Source organism: Salmo trutta, chromosome 2 (assembly GCF_901001165.1).
Source record: "Salmo trutta chromosome 2, fSalTru1.1, whole genome shotgun sequence".
Taxonomy (NCBI): domain Eukaryota; kingdom Metazoa; phylum Chordata; class Actinopteri; order Salmoniformes; family Salmonidae; genus Salmo; species Salmo trutta.
This window is the reverse complement of record NC_042958.1, coordinates 18,199,262-18,217,178: the sequence shown is the minus strand read 5'-3', so window position 1 is coordinate 18,217,178 and position 17,917 is coordinate 18,199,262. Positions and strand designations below refer to the sequence as shown.

The 17,917-nt window shown below is 44.7% G+C and overlaps 1 protein-coding gene across 3 annotated transcripts in view; it reads right to left on the bottom strand.

Annotated features, from left to right (window-relative positions):
- The window catches only part of LOC115152523 (chondrolectin), a 16,651-nt gene extending 914 nt beyond the window's left edge, over nucleotides 1-15,737 (bottom strand). The window contains exons 1-7 of one of the 3 annotated variants that reach the window (XM_029697380.1): nucleotides 15,305-15,737; nucleotides 6,352-6,527; nucleotides 5,994-6,187; nucleotides 5,715-5,890; nucleotides 5,432-5,482; nucleotides 5,201-5,300; nucleotides 4,928-5,024 (exon numbers count right to left, since the gene is read on the bottom strand). In XM_029697380.1, the coding sequence (XP_029553240.1) occupies nucleotides 4,934-5,024; nucleotides 5,201-5,300; nucleotides 5,432-5,482; nucleotides 5,715-5,890; nucleotides 5,994-6,187; nucleotides 6,352-6,527; nucleotides 15,305-15,404 (888 nt within the window). In that variant the 5' untranslated portion in view covers nucleotides 15,405-15,737 and the 3' untranslated portion in view covers nucleotides 4,928-4,933. The remainder of the gene's footprint in view (nucleotides 1-4,927; nucleotides 5,025-5,200; nucleotides 5,301-5,431; nucleotides 5,483-5,714; nucleotides 5,891-5,993; nucleotides 6,188-6,351; nucleotides 6,528-15,304) is intronic. The other 2 variants (XM_029697378.1, XM_029697379.1) reach the window with 2 other exon arrangements.
- Nucleotides 15,738-17,917: the final 2,180 nt, after the last annotated feature.

Here is a 17,917-nt window from a genome sequence, read left to right as displayed (position 1 = left end):
CCTCATAGTGCCAGCCATACCCAGTGATAAAACTCTGGATCCTTGCCTACTTATATCTCCTCATAGTGCCAGCCATACCCAGCGATAAAACTCTGGATCCTTGCCTACTTATATCTCCTCATAGTGCCAGCCATACCCAGTGATAAAACTCTGGATCCTTGCCTACTTATATCTCCTCATAGTGCCAGCCATACCCAGTGATACAACTCTGGATCCTTGCCTACTTATATCTCCTCATAGTGCCAGCCATACCCAGTGATACAACTCTGGATCCTTGCCTACTCGTAACTCCTCATAACTCATATTTCCTCAGATCACGTTTGTCCTGTTGTAAGTTCAAGTGTGTCGCCTGTTGTAAAGGAGAGACCTCGCACGCGCTAGGGTCATGGCTAGAAGGGCCATGACCCTAGCGTCAAATCAGATTAACATCAGATTTGACTTTTCGTAGCAGGTTAGAAACATCCACCGATAAATCCACTATAATTGAGAATTTCAATAAGCATTTCTCTACGGCTGGTCATGCTTTCCACCTGGCTACCCCTACCCCGGTCAACTGCCCGGCACCCTCCACAGCAACCCGCCAAAGCCCCCACCATTTCTCCTTCACCCAAATCCAGATAGCTGATGTTCTGAAAGAGCTGCAAAATCTGGACCCATACAAATCAGCAAGGGCAAGACAATTTGGACCCTCTCTTTCTAAAATTATCTGCCGAAATTGTTGCCACCCCTATTACTAGCCTGTTCAACCTCTCTTTCGTATCGTCTGAGATTCCCAAAGATTGGAAAGCTGCCGCGGTCATCCCCCTCTTCAAAGGCGGTGACACTCTAGACCCAAACTGCTACAGACCTATATCTATCCTACCCTGTCTTTGTAAGGTCTTCGAAAGCCAAGTTAACAAACAGATTACCGACCATTTCGAATCCCACCGTACCTTCTCCGCTATGCAATCTGGTTTCAGAGCTGGTCATGGGTGCACCTCAGCCACGCTCAAGGTCCTAAACGACATCATAACCGCCATCGATAAGAGACATTACTGTGCAGCCGTATTCATCGACCTGGCCAAGGCTTTCGACTCTGTCAATCACCACATTCTTATTGGCAGACTCTTTCTCAAATGATTGCCTCGCCTGGTTTACCAACTACTTCTCTGATAGAGTTCAGTGTGTCAAATTGGAGGACATGTTGTCTGGAACTCTGGCAGTCTCTATGGGTGTGCCACAGGGTTCAATTCTCGGGCCGACTCTCTTCTCTGTATACATCAATGATGTTGCTCTTGCTGCTGGTGATTCTCTGATCCACCTCTACGCAGACGACACCATTCTGTATACTTCTGGCCCCTCTTTGGACACTGTGTTAACTAACCTCCAGACGAGCTTCAATGCCATACAACTCTCCTTCTGTGGCCTCCAACTGCTCTTAAAAGCAAGTAAAACTAAATGCATGCTATTCAATCGATCACTGCCCGCACCTGCTCGCCCGTCCAGCATCACTACTCTGGACGGCTCTGACTTAGAATACGTGGCCAACTACAAATACCTGGGTGTCTGGTTAGACTGTAAACTCTCCTTCCAGACTCACATTAAGCATCTCCAATCCAAAATGAAATCTAGAATCGGCTTCCTATATCGCAACAAAGCATCCTTCACTCATGCTGCCAAACATACCCTCGTAAAACTGACCATCCTACCGTTCCTCGACTTCGGTGATGTCATCTATAAAATAGCCTCCAACACTCTACTCAACAAACTGGATGCAGTCTATCACAGTGCCATCCGTTTTGTCACCAAAGCCCCATACACTACCCACCATTGCGAGCTGTATGCTCTCGTTGGTTGGCCCTCGCTTCATACTCGTCGCCAAACCCACTGGCTTCAGGTTATCTACAAGTCTCTGCTAGGTAAAGCCCCGCCTTATCTCAGCTCACTGGTCACCATAGCAGCACCCACTCGTAGCATGCGCTCCAGCAGGTAAATCTCACTGGTCACCCCCAAAGCCAATTCCTCCTTTGGTCGTCTTTCCTTCCAGTTCTCTGCTGCCAATGACTGGAACGAACTGCAGAAATCTCTGAAGCTGGAGACTCATATCTCCCTCACTAGCTTTAAGCACCAGCTGTCAGAGCAGCTCACAGATCACTGCACCTGTACATAGCCCATCTGTAAACAGCCCATTTATCTACCTACCGCATCCCCATACTGTATTTATTTATCTTGCTCCTTTGCACCCCAGTATCTCTACTTGCACATTCATCTTCTGCACATCTACCATTCCAGTGTTAAATTGCTATATTGTAATTACTTCGCCACCATGGCCTATTTATTGCCTTAACTTACCTCATTTGCACTCACTGTATATAGACTTTTTGTTTTCTTTTGTTCTACTGTATTATTGACTGTATGTTTTGTTTATTCCATGTGTAACTCTCTGTTGTTGTATGTGTCGAATTGCTATGTTTTATCTTGGCCAGGTCGCAGTTGCAAATGAGAACTTGTTCTCAACTAGCCTACCTGGTTAAATAAAGGTGAAATTAAAAATGTCAATTTATGAAGCAGGTTATAATAATTAACGAAGCAGGTTTTAATAATTAACATAGCAGGTTAGGATAAATAATGTAGCAGGTTAGGATAATTAACGTAGCAGGTTAGGAGAATTAGGTTAAATGCAAAACATTTCAACTTTTGACGTTCATTTGACAAAAGCTTGATCCCTTCTAGCCGCGTTAGGGCTTTGGGAGCGTTTCAGGAAGAATTTTACTGCGGCAGGCGGGAGTCAGAGGCGTGATTAACTGGTCTGTCTGTAGATTCCCTCTCAGTTCCCAGCTATTGGAAATATGTTAAAAACCAGTGGTGGAAAAAGTACCCAATTGTCATATTTGAGTAAGAGTAAAGATACCTTAAAAGAAAATGACTCAAGTAAAAGTGAAAGTCACCCAGTAAAATACAACATGAGTAAAATTCTAAAAGTATTTGGTTTAAATATACTTAAGTATCAAATGTAAATGTAATTGCTAAAATATACTTAAGTATCAAAAGTAAATGTATATATCAATTCAAATTCCTTATATTTGTCACGACTTCCGCCGAAGTCGTCTCCTCTCCTTGTTGAGGCGGCATTCGGCGGTCGACATCACCGGCTTTCTAGCCATCGCCGCTCCATTTTTCATTCATCCATTTGTATTGTCTTGATTTATATTTCCCAATCATGTATTTATTCCTCTGTTCCCCTTCGTGTCTTTGTGTGATATTGTTTGTGTGTTACGTGTTTTGTAACGCGCCAGGCTGGCGTTCGTTATTTCCGTGTTATTTTGAAGCTTGTTTGAATTGTTATACAGTGATGTTTTGTGACTGTTTTTGCGCGCTTTACACTTTGCCTTGTTGGCTGGAGGTTTTTGACGCAGCTGCGTCTGTCTGTAATCTTTCTCCTGCCGAAATAAAGTGTGCGCCTGTTCACAATTCTCTGCTCTCCTGCACCTGACTTCACCACAACTACACACACGCCTGACAATATTAAGCAAACCAGACAGCACAATTTTCTTGTTTTAATTTACGGATAGCCAGAGGCACACTCCAACACTCAGACATTAATTTACAAATGAAGAATTGTGTTTAATGAGTCCGCAAGATCAGTGGCAGTAGGGATGACCAAGGATGTTCTCTTGATAAGTGTGGAAATTAGACAATTGTCCTGTCCTTCTAAGCATTCAAAATGTAACAAGTACTTTTGGGTGTAAAAAAAATAAAACATTTGGACGTTGTGAAGTAAAAAATTAAGTTGGCAAAAATATAAATAGTAAAGTACAGATACCCCCAAAAATGACTGAAGTAGTTCTTTCAAGTATTTTTACTTCAAGTACTTTACACCACTTTTAAATACACATCACTCAGACGGACAGTGATACTAAACTGGATAAATAAAAAAACTAAGTTGCTTCCCAATCAAGGCAAAGGAGAGCTGGGAGTGTCTATATAGGAGATATAAAGTGACAGTAGCGGGGTAGGGAGGTTGGTTGGCATTATACAATGTGCTGGAGTTGCACTTTGGTTATTGTATAAACGCCATCGACGGGCCCAGCTATCGACCCAGAAATCATAGACCTTGTTACCCTATCTGTTGCCAGAGTAGGGTAACACACACACACACACACACACACACACACACACACACACACACACACACACACACACACACACACACACACACACACACACACACACACACACACACACACACACACACACACACACAATCACAATAATAATTAATGACAGAGGGCTGAGCCAGTGGCCAGGGCTGTTATGCTAAATGACTCTTTGCTAACAAGGCGTCCTTGTGTTATGCCAGTGATTATGACTGAGTAAGCACTGTTCTTACCAAACAATTACAGCCCAGACCCATCCATCACAGCACAGGGACGGAGGAACTGGACCCATCCATTAGTGGATGAACAGGGGGGGTATGGTTCAGAGATTGAGCTGTTTCTCTGATTAATTTTGAGTATGCCAATTCAAGGAATTAAAAAAAGAGAGTTGATGGGAGTGTAAGTGTGATTGAAAATGAGAGAAAGAGGAGTATATAAGAGAATATTATACGATTGGTTTGTAGATTGGTTATTATTGGGGCGGCAGCGTAGCCTAGTGGTTAGAGCGTTGGACTAATAACCGAAAGGTTGCAAGATCAAATCCCCAAGCTGACAAGGTACAAATCTGTTGTTCTGCCCCTGAACCAGGCAGTTAACCCACTGTTCCTAGGCTGTCGTTGAAAATAAGAGTTTGTTCTTAACTGACTTGCCTAGTTAAATAAAGGTAAAATTTATTTTTTTGTGAAGCTGTTATCAGTAAGGCAGTACTGGGGTCTCCGGGGACTTAGTCTGTTCAGTTGTGTTGTACCATAGGGAGTTGTAGTTTTTGTTGTTGCAGTGTCGTGTCTCACCTCTTACTAAACATCTGGAAACAGCAAGTCCCAGAAGCCACCAGGATGAGCAGCAGCAGAGGGATGGTGGGGATGATTACATAAACCAGCAGCATACCTGCAGAAGGAGGATAGAGCAGAGATGGAGCTCCAGAGAGGCTATTTCAGTAATTACACTCTATTTAAACACTGTCTTACATTCCATATCATCGCTACACCACATGTCTCACTTTCTGGTGTCCTGCCATACCATCTAATTGTCTCACCTCCCTGTCTCACCTCCACCTGTCTCACCTCCACCTCTCACCTGAGGTTCCAGCTATGATTACGTGTGGGGCGTCGTCCTCACTTGGTCCGGATTGTTTGACCTCATCTGCCTGCACCACCGCCACATCTGGGACAGACAGACAAAGATACTAAATCAAAAAGGGATATACTAACTAATACCCTCATGCAGTCAACCATGCTGACCTCCAGGAGTGGGGCTGATATGGCTGGGCTATGCCCCAGGGTGTGCCTCCTCACCTTGGTCACGAGCTCCAGGCCTGTCCCCCTGCTCCTTCCCCAGACGGCTCTCTGGATCAACATCAGAATCAGAAAAAACTTGATTAAACAAAACTGATATGCATTTCTGTTAGTGTAGTTTTACCAGGCTAAAACACAATTGGATATCACGAAATTGGGAGAAAAAGTGGGGTAAAAAAAAAATATTATAAAAAAAAAATATAACAACCTTTTAAAAGGGAAACGTATAGAACACTCCACAAAACACACTGAACTCATCTTATCTCCCGTGACATTTGCGTACCTGTGTGATGCTGCGTACCTGGTTCGTACTTGCAGATGAAGTTGTGCTTCATGTTGCACCTGTCGTCGTTCCACTGGTACATGTAGGCCCCGCCCAGCCCGTGGATCGCTGTAGGCTGGTGGTACATCACTACACACGCCTCCCCTCCGCACGACGGCTCGTCAAAATACCAGTTCCTAACACACACAATCACACACAATAATACACATATTCCAATTAAAACACAGACATACACAAAAGCCTCACCAAAGTAACAGTTGCTGTGTGAAACATACACACCTGAATTGGGACACACTCCCGTCGGTCCAGAGGTAGAGGTCAGGACAGGAGGCGAAGCCGCCGTTTACCTGTGTGTGTTCTCCTTCTGTCCTCATCAGCCCGATCCAGAAATCACCATCTGCTATTCCTACATTACCGGTACCTGCTCCTACCCCCGTTTCTGTCCCTGCTCCTGTTGAGGAGGTCCGAAGCTCCTGTAGGAAATAATATATATATATATATATATATATTGTAAGTATATTATAAGTAAATAAGAAATATATTAACATGTTCATGATTGGAGCACTTTGAGGAGGTGTTTTTGGTGTTGTTGTTTGTACTGTCACACACACGCGCGAACACACGCACACACACTGACCTGTAGTAGGTGTTCTATGTGTCTCTGCTCTGCAGCGCTCTCTACGCTCAGCAACGACCCTCCGTCCATCTCACACGCCTGTCTGGCCTCGCTGAATGCAATCCGGCTGGTCATTTCCCGGAAGTAGGCGATCTTATAGCATGGATGCTCCTCCCCTCCCTGACACACCGTCTGACCTGGAGGCAAATGAGATCGTCAATCTATTGATTGCATGTAGGGCTCGCACAATTACCTTCTGACCATGTAACCGAAGGTTATGGATGAAGATCGGAACGCCCCCCCCCTCCCTGCATCAGCAGCACACATAGAAATAGAATGAATAGAAGGGTCTTGGAACCTCTGGCTAATTGACAGGTAAAATCATGGATACACTTGAAATTGCTGCCTGGTATTGTGATGCAAAAATGTTCATGGGAATGTTATAGGGCTGTGGCGGTCATGAAATTTTGTCAGCCGGTGATTGCCGGTCTCAAGGTAATTGACATAAACACATTTAGCATCTCCTTGCTTCCATGCATACAGTAGCCTACAAGTCACTGATGCAGACCTTTGGTACATCTACATTTTTTTTTTAAAGTATAATAAATCCATTTAAAATAGCCTACACCATCACAATAAATCCATTATTTATTTTAGACAGGTCTAAAGAAATATGACATAAAGAAAATGTAGTCTATTTCAGATGAACAGAATAGCCTACTCTGAGTTGTCCTTATGTTAGGCCCTGGTCTGGCTTTGCCATATGGCTGTGGGCTACACTAGTTTATTTAGTAAACAAGATTTGCTTAGAATTCCGTGGCATTATTTTATATTATTTTAGAGTATGAAGGATACAATAGGTGAATAATATAGAACGGATATTTTCTCCAAACGATTTGAGGGAGTGCACACATGCGGCTATTCTTTGTGGAGCGGTTAACAAAGAAACGGGTCCTCCTATCTGCTTAATTTACATTTACGTTGGGACATGATTTGATGATTTGACAAATTTGATGATTCTAATGATGATTTGACAAAAGTTGCATGAAATGCATGAGTTTTGCTTTGTTTTTTGTGCAGCCTGTACACACTTCATCAGCCTCTCATTAACATTTTGACAAACACTTGATAATGCCTCAAATTTCCCTGCAGCATCCCCTTTGCGTGGCCGTAATGCCCCCTAAAAAAATCCATGCCTTTTGCGGCCAGTGGCCGTTGTGCCCTTGGGCTGAATATATTAATTATAATTCCCTTCTCACGGCTGCATGCTCCGAAGCACCTCTCACTCACATGGCTCTCTGAGATATCTCAATTATTATTAGCCAATGCCCGTCTCATGACCGGGTCCTTCTCACAGGCTACAAGTGAAGACAGACACATTGGGGACGCATCTGCGTGCGCCCTTGGTCAATTCCGAGGCGCATATTGAAGATATTGGAAGAACTGTCCACATTTCCTTTGTCAGCCAACAAGATGAGTAGCCCTAATGGACAGCAAAAGCACTAGCCTATTGTCACGCTCGTCGGATGAACTGTAAGCATACTCGGACCAGCGTGCAGCGTGATCTGGGTTCCACATATTTTATTGATAAGTGGACCGCACAAAACAATAAATAATAAACGATACGTGAAGCTACTGCAGTGCTCACAGGCACTTACACATAAACAAGATCCCACAACCACAGGTGGGAAAAATAACTACTTAAATATGATCCCCAATAAGAGACAACGATTACCAGTTGCCTCTAATTGGGAATCATGCAAAACACCAACATAGAAAAAGATACTAGAACACAACATAGACATAGATATACTAGATCACCCCCTAGTCATGCCCTGATCTACTACACCATAGAGAAACAATGTCTCTCTATGGTCAGGGCATGACAGTACCCCCCCCCAAAGGTGCGGACTCAGGCCGCAAAACCTGAAACCAAATGGGGAGGGTAGGGGGGTGATTAGTGTCGGATCGCGGCTCCAGTGCGGGTCGAAGTATCCACTCAGCTCGCGGATCCGCCAGCATCGGTGGCGGCTCTGGTGCGGGACGAAGAACCCGCTCAGCTTGCGGATCCACCAGCTTTGGTGGTGGCTCTGGTGCGGGCCGAAGAACACGCTCATCCCGTGAATCCAGCCATGGACCCGGGCTGAACACTGTGCCTGGACTGGACCTCGGTGTCAAGGAAGGCTCCTGCCATGGAGCGGGACTGGACACCAGCCCTGGCCTGGACATCGGTGCCGATGAAGGCTCCTGCCATGGAGCGGGACTGGATGCCATATCTGGACTGAGCACCAGCGCAGAAGAAGACTCCGGCCATGGAGCAGGACTGGACGCCGTGCTTGGACTGGGCATCGGCGCAGGGAAAGGCTCCGGCCTTGGAGCTGGACTGGACACCGTGCTTGGACTGGGCACCGGTGCAGAGGGAGGCTTCTGCCATGGAGCTGGACTGGACGCCGTTTTTGGAAGCTCCGGACCGTTGACCCTCGCTGAAGGTTCCGGACCGTTGACCATCACTGGAGGTTCCGGACTGTGGACCGTCTCAGGAGGTTCCGGACTGTGGACCGTCTCAGGAGGTTCCGGACTGTGGACCGTCTCAGGAGGTTCCGGACTGTGGACCGTCTCAGGAGGTTCCGGACTGTGGACCGTCTCTGGAGGCTCCGGACTGTGGACCGTCTCTGGAGGCTCCGGACTGTGGACCATCTCAGGAGGTTCCGGACTGTGGACCGTCTCAGGAGGTTCCGGACTGTGGACCGTCTCAGGAGGTTCCGGACTGTGGACCGTCTCTGGAGGTTCCGGACTGTGGACCGTCTCAGGAGGTTCCGGACTGTGGACCGTCGTTGGACTGTGAAACGTTGCCGGAAGCTCTGGACTGGAAACTGTCGCCGGAAGCTCTGAACTGGTAACCGTCGCCGGAAGCTCTGGACTGGGAACTGTCGCCGGAAGCTCTGGACTGTGAAGGCGCACTGGAGGCCTGATGCCCGGGGCCGGCACATGACGTACCGGACTGGGGAGGCGCACTGGAGGCCTGGGGTGTGGAGCTGGCACAGAACGTACTGGGCTGTGAAGGTGCACTGGAGACCTGGTACGTATAGCCGGCATCAATTGTACCGGAACTATGACACACTTCGCACGGTGAGTGTGAGGAGCTGGCACAGGACGTACTGGGCTGTGGAGGCGCACTGGAGACCTGGTGCGTAGAACCGGCACACATGGCACCGGACAAATGACACGTTCCTCAAGGCGCGTGTGGAGAGCTGGCACAGGACTTACTGGGCTGTGGATGCGTACTGGAGACCTGATGCGTGGAGCTGGCACAGATTTCACCAGACTAATAGCACGCTCCTCAGAACGAGTACGGGGAGCTGACTCAGGTGGCATTAAACTGATTACACGCTCCTTAGGGCAAATGTCGTACATCTTCCACCAACTCAACAACTCTCTCCGCTCTTTCTCCTCCAATACCTCCATCCACTCTCTGACGGTCTCTGACTCTCTCCATTCACTCTCCTCCAGTTTCTCCCTCTTCTCCCAGACTGGCTCTGGTTCACTCCTCGGTTCCGCCGACCACCCCTTGTGCCCCCCCCCAAAATATTTTCAGGCTGTTTTTTGGCCTTTCTATGTGGACCGAACCCCGGCATCGTCACTGTCATAACCTTCCGTCTGCCGCTCCTGCCAAGGAAGGCGGTCCTGTCCTGCCTGGATTTCCTCCCAAATCCAGGGTCCCTTCCCATCCAGGATCTCCTCCCAAGTCCAGGATACACTCTCCTCCTGGGCACGCTGCTTGGTCCTGTTGTGGTAGGATCTTCTGTCACGCTCGTCGTACGAACTGGAAGCATACTCGGACCAACGTGCAGCGTGATCTGGGTTCCACATATTTTATTGATAAGTGGACCGCACAAAACAATAAAGAATAAACGATAAGCTACTGTAGTGCTCACAGGCACTTACACATAAACAAGATCCCACAACCACAGGTGGGAAAAATAACTACTTAAATATGATCCCCAATAAGAGACAACGATTACCAGCTGCCTCTAATTGGGAATTATACAAAACACGAACATAGAAAAAGAAACTAAAACACAACATAGACATAGATATACTAGATCACCCCCTAGTCACGCCCTGACCTACCACACCATAGAGAAACAATGGCTCTCTATGGTCAGGGCGTGACACCTATGTCAATCTACTATCCACCGTAGTACAAAAGTTGGCCTATTCTATTCTGTGCGAGAAATAAATATTCCAAGCATAGTCTGGGACAGTTGTGGGATGCGATAGATCCCAAATTAATACAATCACTAGCATCAAAAAAACATTTTAAAAGCAACGAGGCTGATGCAACGGATCAGAACGTTTACCTTAAAATGTTCATAAACTAGTAGGCTATTTATTGACATTATAAGTGCAGCAATGTGCATACGGCAGTAGGCTATAAACTCAAATGTTCCAAAATGCAAACAATTAGCGGGAAAACACAAATCTCAAAAGTGACCGCAAATGCGATTACGCATGTAAGGGTTTTTATTATAAAGGTGTATTTTTATGGTGAAAATAATCTTCCCCAAACTTGAAACTTAGGCTCTAAACCCCTTGTAAAGTGGATAAATGTGCTTAAATTTAAGAAGTTGTTTGGCCACTTCAGTTGTGATACAAACCTTATCAAAACATATAGGCCTATGTGCTGAGGTGTGCGACTATGATTTGAAAAAGTCGGGGTGGAAAAAAGTGATGCACTGTTTCTTGCCTTACTGCACACAAGCTGGGCATCATTCACAAGTGATAGGCTAATATTGTCACCCATCAGACTATTCTTGATTTAATCTTGTCTTTACATATACTAAGTAATATATGTGTGAAATTAGTTTTGATTTAGAATGGACCATCATCATGCACCTGTATCGAAATGGGCAGCGGGAAAAAATACATGTTATCTAGACATAGCGAATGGAGGAAGCTTTTTCCGTGGTTTATTTTCATTTCAGCCAGGTATATGTAAGAGTGATTAGAAGGACAATAGAGTGCTGAGTACCAGGCAGTAAGCAAGCATCAGAGCTTGGAGAAGCCAAATTACCGTGACTAAACGGTCACATGGAATTTGACTGCTGTCATGACTCGTGCCCGCCGGTGTGGCGGTAATGCTGTCACCGCAACAGCCCTAGAATGTTTATTCAGATGATGTTAACTTATGTGGCACATGCCATGGAATGTATTTTTTGTAATGTTAGTTGAGTTGAATCAACAAATCACAGCACATATTGATGGGTACACTTCCTGCTTTTCTTCCTGCTTTTACTTACTACTCTGCTCAACGCAATGGCCACCAGTCCACTCACTATGCTATCGCTGACTCGAATGGGGACGCTCGTTCTATTCATTCTATTTCTATGGCAGCACATGCAGTCAGGAGCGGAGGAGAGCAGAAAATGTGCATCCTCAAAAAATATGTTTATTCAAATTATTATTATTATTATTGGCTGGCCAATTACCGTCATACAAAATTTCATGACCGTCACAGCCCTAATTGTAAGTAGACAATTTACATAAGGATGGATTAATTAATCAATGGACAATTATGTCAAATCTATCTGTGTCAGTTGTATGCAATTGGAGCCAATTTAGGCATCTACTGTATGCCGGTAATCTATCGTGGCCAGACTACGTAACATATATGGAGTAATTTACGTGAGATTTTCAGTTCTTGTTTGCCGAGATCAGTATGCCAGTAATAGAGCCAATGTCATCAAGTAATGGTCCCCCCACAGTTTCAAAATCAAGTTACTTCCTTGTTCTCTACTGATTTCTGTGGCTGTGTTTGTCTTTTCCTCCCTCCATCTATCTGACAAACCATCCATCATCTAATCAGTGATCAGTAAATCCACCAGACTACTGTATCTACACCCAATCAGCCCTCCGCCGGTCACCAAATCCATCAACCAGTCCACAAATTAACCAACCCACCTGTCAATCAACCAGTCCACAAATTAACCAACCCACCTGTCAATCAACCAGTCCACAAATCAACCAACCCACCTGTCAATCAACCAGTCCACAAATTAACCAACCCACCTGTCAATCAACCAGTCCACAAATCAACCAACCCACCTGTCAATCAACCAGTCCACAAATCAACCAACCCACCTGTCAATCAACCACCTCACCAAACAACTTTTTTATCAATCTATCAATCAGTTCATATTAGTGGATTTCATACATTAGAACTACTCTCTGTTGATCTTTAGAAGTGGTTTGAAGGTCTTAAGTGAATGCAAACATCTCCATTGAACTTATCAGTTGTACACAATCCCTCGACCCACTCCTACACACACACCCTTAACGACTCTTGGCTTCCCGCCAAAAGGATGTGGTCATCGCATTCGCATCCTCTCAGTCCCTTAGAATTTACCGTCAAACTTTCCTAGTGTGGTCAACATCCTCTGTCAATCAGGAAGTGACTCTAGCTAACTGACTGTTGTAACAGGGCTGCTGATCACACTGTAGGCTGGAGGCCCACTTCTAAAACAGCCTTGTTACCGCTCACAAACAGACTTTTACTGGATGTGTTCACACGCTGACATGGCATTTACAGTAAGCAGCAGTCATGCTGTACTGTACTTATACACAAACACAGAGGAGACACACCCACAAACACAGAATAGACACCCCCACAAACACAGAGTAGACGTGTACTTTCACAAGTATGCACGCACACAGGTACACACATACACACAAATATAATCACACACATGCAGCACACAATATCCAGCATTATAAAGCTGTACTCTATGATGGCAGTTAAGTGGGTGAAAAGTGGCGGATCTGGCCCAGATTCTGGACTGACTCATAACAACCAGAGAGGTCAGCCTCACAGTGTGTGTGTGTACATGAATGTGTGTGTGTGTGTGTGTGTGTGTGTGCGCGTGTATGCATGCATGCGTGCATCAGTGAATAATACCAGTGATTAATACACAGGCAGTTAAAGAGGCCTAATAATAACATTAGCAGTGTGGCCAGGAGGTACTTTAAGTGATTGGCTGCCTGGTCTAGATCAGATCTGCACTATCATCACTTTGGAACCCAGTAATGGTACCGGGGTGCACAGACGACCAACAGACTCAGCATTTTCACCTCCTTTCTCTCTTTCTTCCTCTCTTCGTTCATTCCCTCCATCCTGCCTCATCTTCCTGTTCTGATACCTCAAAATTCTTCTTCTCAACCCAAAGCGTCATCGTTTTCCTTTCTCCCTTTCTTATTTCCTTTCTTTTTTCCTCTCTCGCTCTCTCTCCTTTATTAATTTGTTCCCTCTATCCGGCCTCCTCTGCTCTGATTCCTCAGATCCACATTTTCATCAGTTCTTCCCTTTCTTTTCCTCTAACAGCCTCTTCCTTCACCTCCTCCTTCACCTCTTCCTTCACCTCCTCCTTCACCTCTTCCTTCACCTCCTCCATCACCTCCTCCATCACCTCTTTCATCACCTCCTCCTTCACCTCCTCCTTCACCTCCTCCTTCACCTCTTCCTTCACCTCCTCCTTCACCCGTCTTCACCTCTTCCATCACCTCTTCCATCACCTCCTCCATCACCTCCTCCATCACCTCCTCCATCACCTCCTCCTTCACCTCCTCCTTCACCTCTTCCTTCACCTCCTCCTTCACCTCCTCCTTCACCTCCTCCTTCCCCTCCTCCTTCACCTCTTCCTTCACCCGTCTTCACCTCTTCCTTCACCCATCTTCACCTCTTCCTTCACCTCCTCCTTCACCTCCTCCTTCACCTCCTCCTTCCCCTCCTCCTTCACCTCTTCCTTCACCCGTCTTCACCTCTTCCTTCACCCATCTTCACCTCTTCCTTCACCTGTTCCTTCACCCGTCTTCACCTCTTTCTTCACCTGCCTTCACCTCTTCCTCTGTTTCTCTCCTTCATCCCTCTTCCTCATCCCCCTTTTCATCCTCTGCACTTTCCCTATCTTGGAACATCAACCTCTCTCTCACTGATTCTCCATCTGTCACTTTGTCTTCTCCCTCCTCTGTGCCTTTTGCAGTTTATTTAGACTAAATCACATAGTAGGGACATTTTAGGTTAAAGAGGGGCATATCTCACCACTAATGAAATAAAAGTTGTCCACTCTCCCCTCACTCACTCACTCTCTCCATCTGTCATCTGTCTGACTATAAGACTCTCTCTCTCTCTCTTCGCTCTCTCTCTACAGTATGTAACAAATTTGAAAGCAAACATGTTAATTCAGCTGCCTGCCCTATGACAGCGACAGCCCTGACCAATGTAGAATAGCAATCTGATGTAAATCATAGATATTCCTACATTTAGTCACAGAGGGAAGGAACTGTAAATAGACTCAATCTTTACAGTCAATAAAACCAATAAATCCAGTTTCCAGGGTAAACAAACTCTAACAGGTTCACACACATTCATACACATGTATGAAAGCAAGCACATGCACACATGTACCTCATCATCTGTAACTGTAGCAATGCAATAAAAGCAAAACTGTAGCAGTTTACATGTAATTACATTTTTGACATGAATAATTGAAGGAATAGAAAACATGAGAAAATGGAGAATTTTTTTTTTGTCTCAGATAACCTAATCTTATAGATGTCTTTTTAATTTATATTTTCCAATCCTAATAAAATTCACAAATGTCCATCTAATTCTAATGATGATGATGATGGTGGTGGTTATGATGATGATGATGATGATGAGGATGAGGATGAGCTATAGGCCTATAACTTTAACCTAGTCACAAAAGGTAACATTTTACTGGTAGTTTATGGTTTAGATTATTGTTTGATGAGAATGGTTAAGGAATTATTATTTGATTATTCTTATCTTGAAGACAACAGAAATACCACCACTATTCAAATGTTATTATTTTATAACGCTAATTTGTTTTATACGATCATTGAAAGTAGACCAATATGTGAAAAACTGACCATAAAAGTTATCACATCATCAACTTACCGCTGACAACTCTTGCGCCGTGACCGCTCGAGGCCATGACCATCACTCCGCATAGAACTCTCAGGATATTCTGCTCCGCGCTCTTCTTCGAGGATTTCATACTTGACAGAGAAAAATCCAGATCTTTGAAATAAAAATGGTATTGTAAAAATAAAAAAGCTCCTTCGCTCACATCAGAGTTCACCGGTCTACTGCCAGTTTGTTGACTGCGACTCTGCTCTCAGTCTCCGGTCTCTGCTGTTGTCATGGTTTCCACCCAAATTTCCGGTTTTTACTTTTCAGTGAGCAAGAGGCTCTAATGGGATTCGTACCGGCACCCTCACGCGCTCGAGGACCGGAAAATGTTCTAAGAACGGGGGCTCGCCTCGTGCAGACAGCCCACCAGAGACAGTGAAACAGTAAAGTGGCTCCCACAGGCGCGCTTATTGATCCCCCTCCCTTTCCTTCTCTCGTTGCTGAGTCCCTCCGCAGCTGATCGACCACGCACAGCTGTCACCTCGCGCCCCACCGACTATTTAATTAGCCTCGTGACACGTGCCTCGCACCCCACCCCAATCTATATGTGTCTATATGAAATCCATTGATAGCATGCTTGAGATTAGATGGAATATAATTGCATGAACACTTTAAGCAAACGCGTCAAACTATAAACTAATATTAGGATTAAGCTACAATACGGTTCACTAAAATATAAACTATGCTACATTTGAGAGTCCAGTTCTAGAGGGTTACTTCTGCATGCTGGTGTCATGCAGAGGTTCAGACCTCTTGACAGGTATGCTGACACAGTGGGAGGCTACATTGTATGTATATTAGCTGTCCTGGCTTGGGGTCACCACGGTAGCCACCTGGGACTTAAACCGCCCCACCCCTTTGAACTGTCAAATCCCATAAAAATAGATGGAAACTATCTCTAAACACCAGAGCCTTGGGAGAGTAATAAAATAAAAACGCATACTAATATGCCAGGCCAGAAACCAGAGCATGCCAGGCCAGAAACCAGAGCATGCCAGGCCTGAGACCAGAGCATGCCAGGCCTGAGACCAGAGCATGCCAGGCCTGAGACCAGAGGTAAATGGGTTGTTCCATCAAATGAGTGCCTTTTGTGTACCTTTAATTAGAAATTGTGCACCAATGTTGAATTTTAAAAGCCTGTATATTAAATGAATGACGCTTTAATATAGACCACATGGATAATTAAATAAATCAGATTTGTTTTTATATGAATAAATTCAGCATTTTGACATGTCCCTCAGTCATTCCTGTGTCACTTCTAGGAAGATTTCAACCCAAAGTCTCCAAGTTTACACCATCATTGTAAAGCCCTAGTTATTTTGTTGCTTTGACAAAGTCATTTCTGAAGATTACTATTCATTTCATGTGATTAGTGATTCATTTACATCTGTCCTTCATTTTAAGGTGAACTCTGTTTAGTGAATTGAACTCTCGTTTTAATATAGTGAAACTATTGCTTGTAAAATATATATTTTTAAAGAACATTGAACATCTAATAGTCAAATCATGGTGTAAAAGCAGGTGAGCCGGTTCTACTCTTCTTGACCACGTTCTGGTGTTTTGTGGTGGAAAACTGAGCGGTCGAGCAAAACACATCAACCCTGTTACCCATAGATAGACTGATTAGAAATGTTTAAGCAATAAAAATGTTTTGTTGAAGCTTGCGTTCAACTGCCACTCCCTGTTATACACAACAAGCTTCCATTCCCTCTGTCACAAGGGGATTTATGGCTGATTTACCATGAAATCATCAACCCTGTTACAGTCAGCTCTGTTACTTTATTTGGCTCTTAATAGGCACTTACTATATTATCATTTTTTATTGATAACCTTGAGATGGGAAACATGTTTTTATTACGTTAAATTTGCTCTTTATGACAATGTTAAAATTGGGTGAAATCTAAAAAATGTGGGGACCAAGACACACTTCTTAAAAGGCATCAAATTGGTAGAACGACCCAAATATCGAAATGATTTTCATATTGTTCTCCCACAATTTCATATAGTTATGATGATAGCCAATGACATTGTCTGGCGGACAGGCCCTCTCTCTCTGTGTTGTATTGATCTGGTCGCTATAGCGATATGGAGCCAGGCTGTTATGGCCCTCTGCTGTTAAACACGCTGTAATATGCATTGACACAAAATATGCTATTACTTAATTCACTGTTAGATATTGATCGGTTATGCCCCCCTTCCTTACTCTCCTCCTCTCTCTATTCATCCCTCCTTCCTCTCCACCCTCCTCTTCGGTAAATGGGTAAATGCAATTGGGGTTTTCTGGGCGGATGGGAGGTGTTCAATAACGACACTAAGATATTCTCTGACACATTATCGATAAAGTGGCCAGAGCATTATTACAGCTGCTGCTGCCATCATCATCATCATCAAGAGGCCGGATTAAACATGAACTGTCAGGAAATGAGAATAGATAAGAAAGATAGAAAAGAAGAAAGAAAGCGAGAGAGGGTTTGTGAGAGAGGGAGAGAGGGAAACAGAGAGAGAGAGAGAAAAGGACAGAGAGAGAGAGCGAGAGAGAGAGAGAAAAAGAGTGAGGGATAGAGAAGAAAGGAAATGTGGGGTAATCATAAAAAAGAC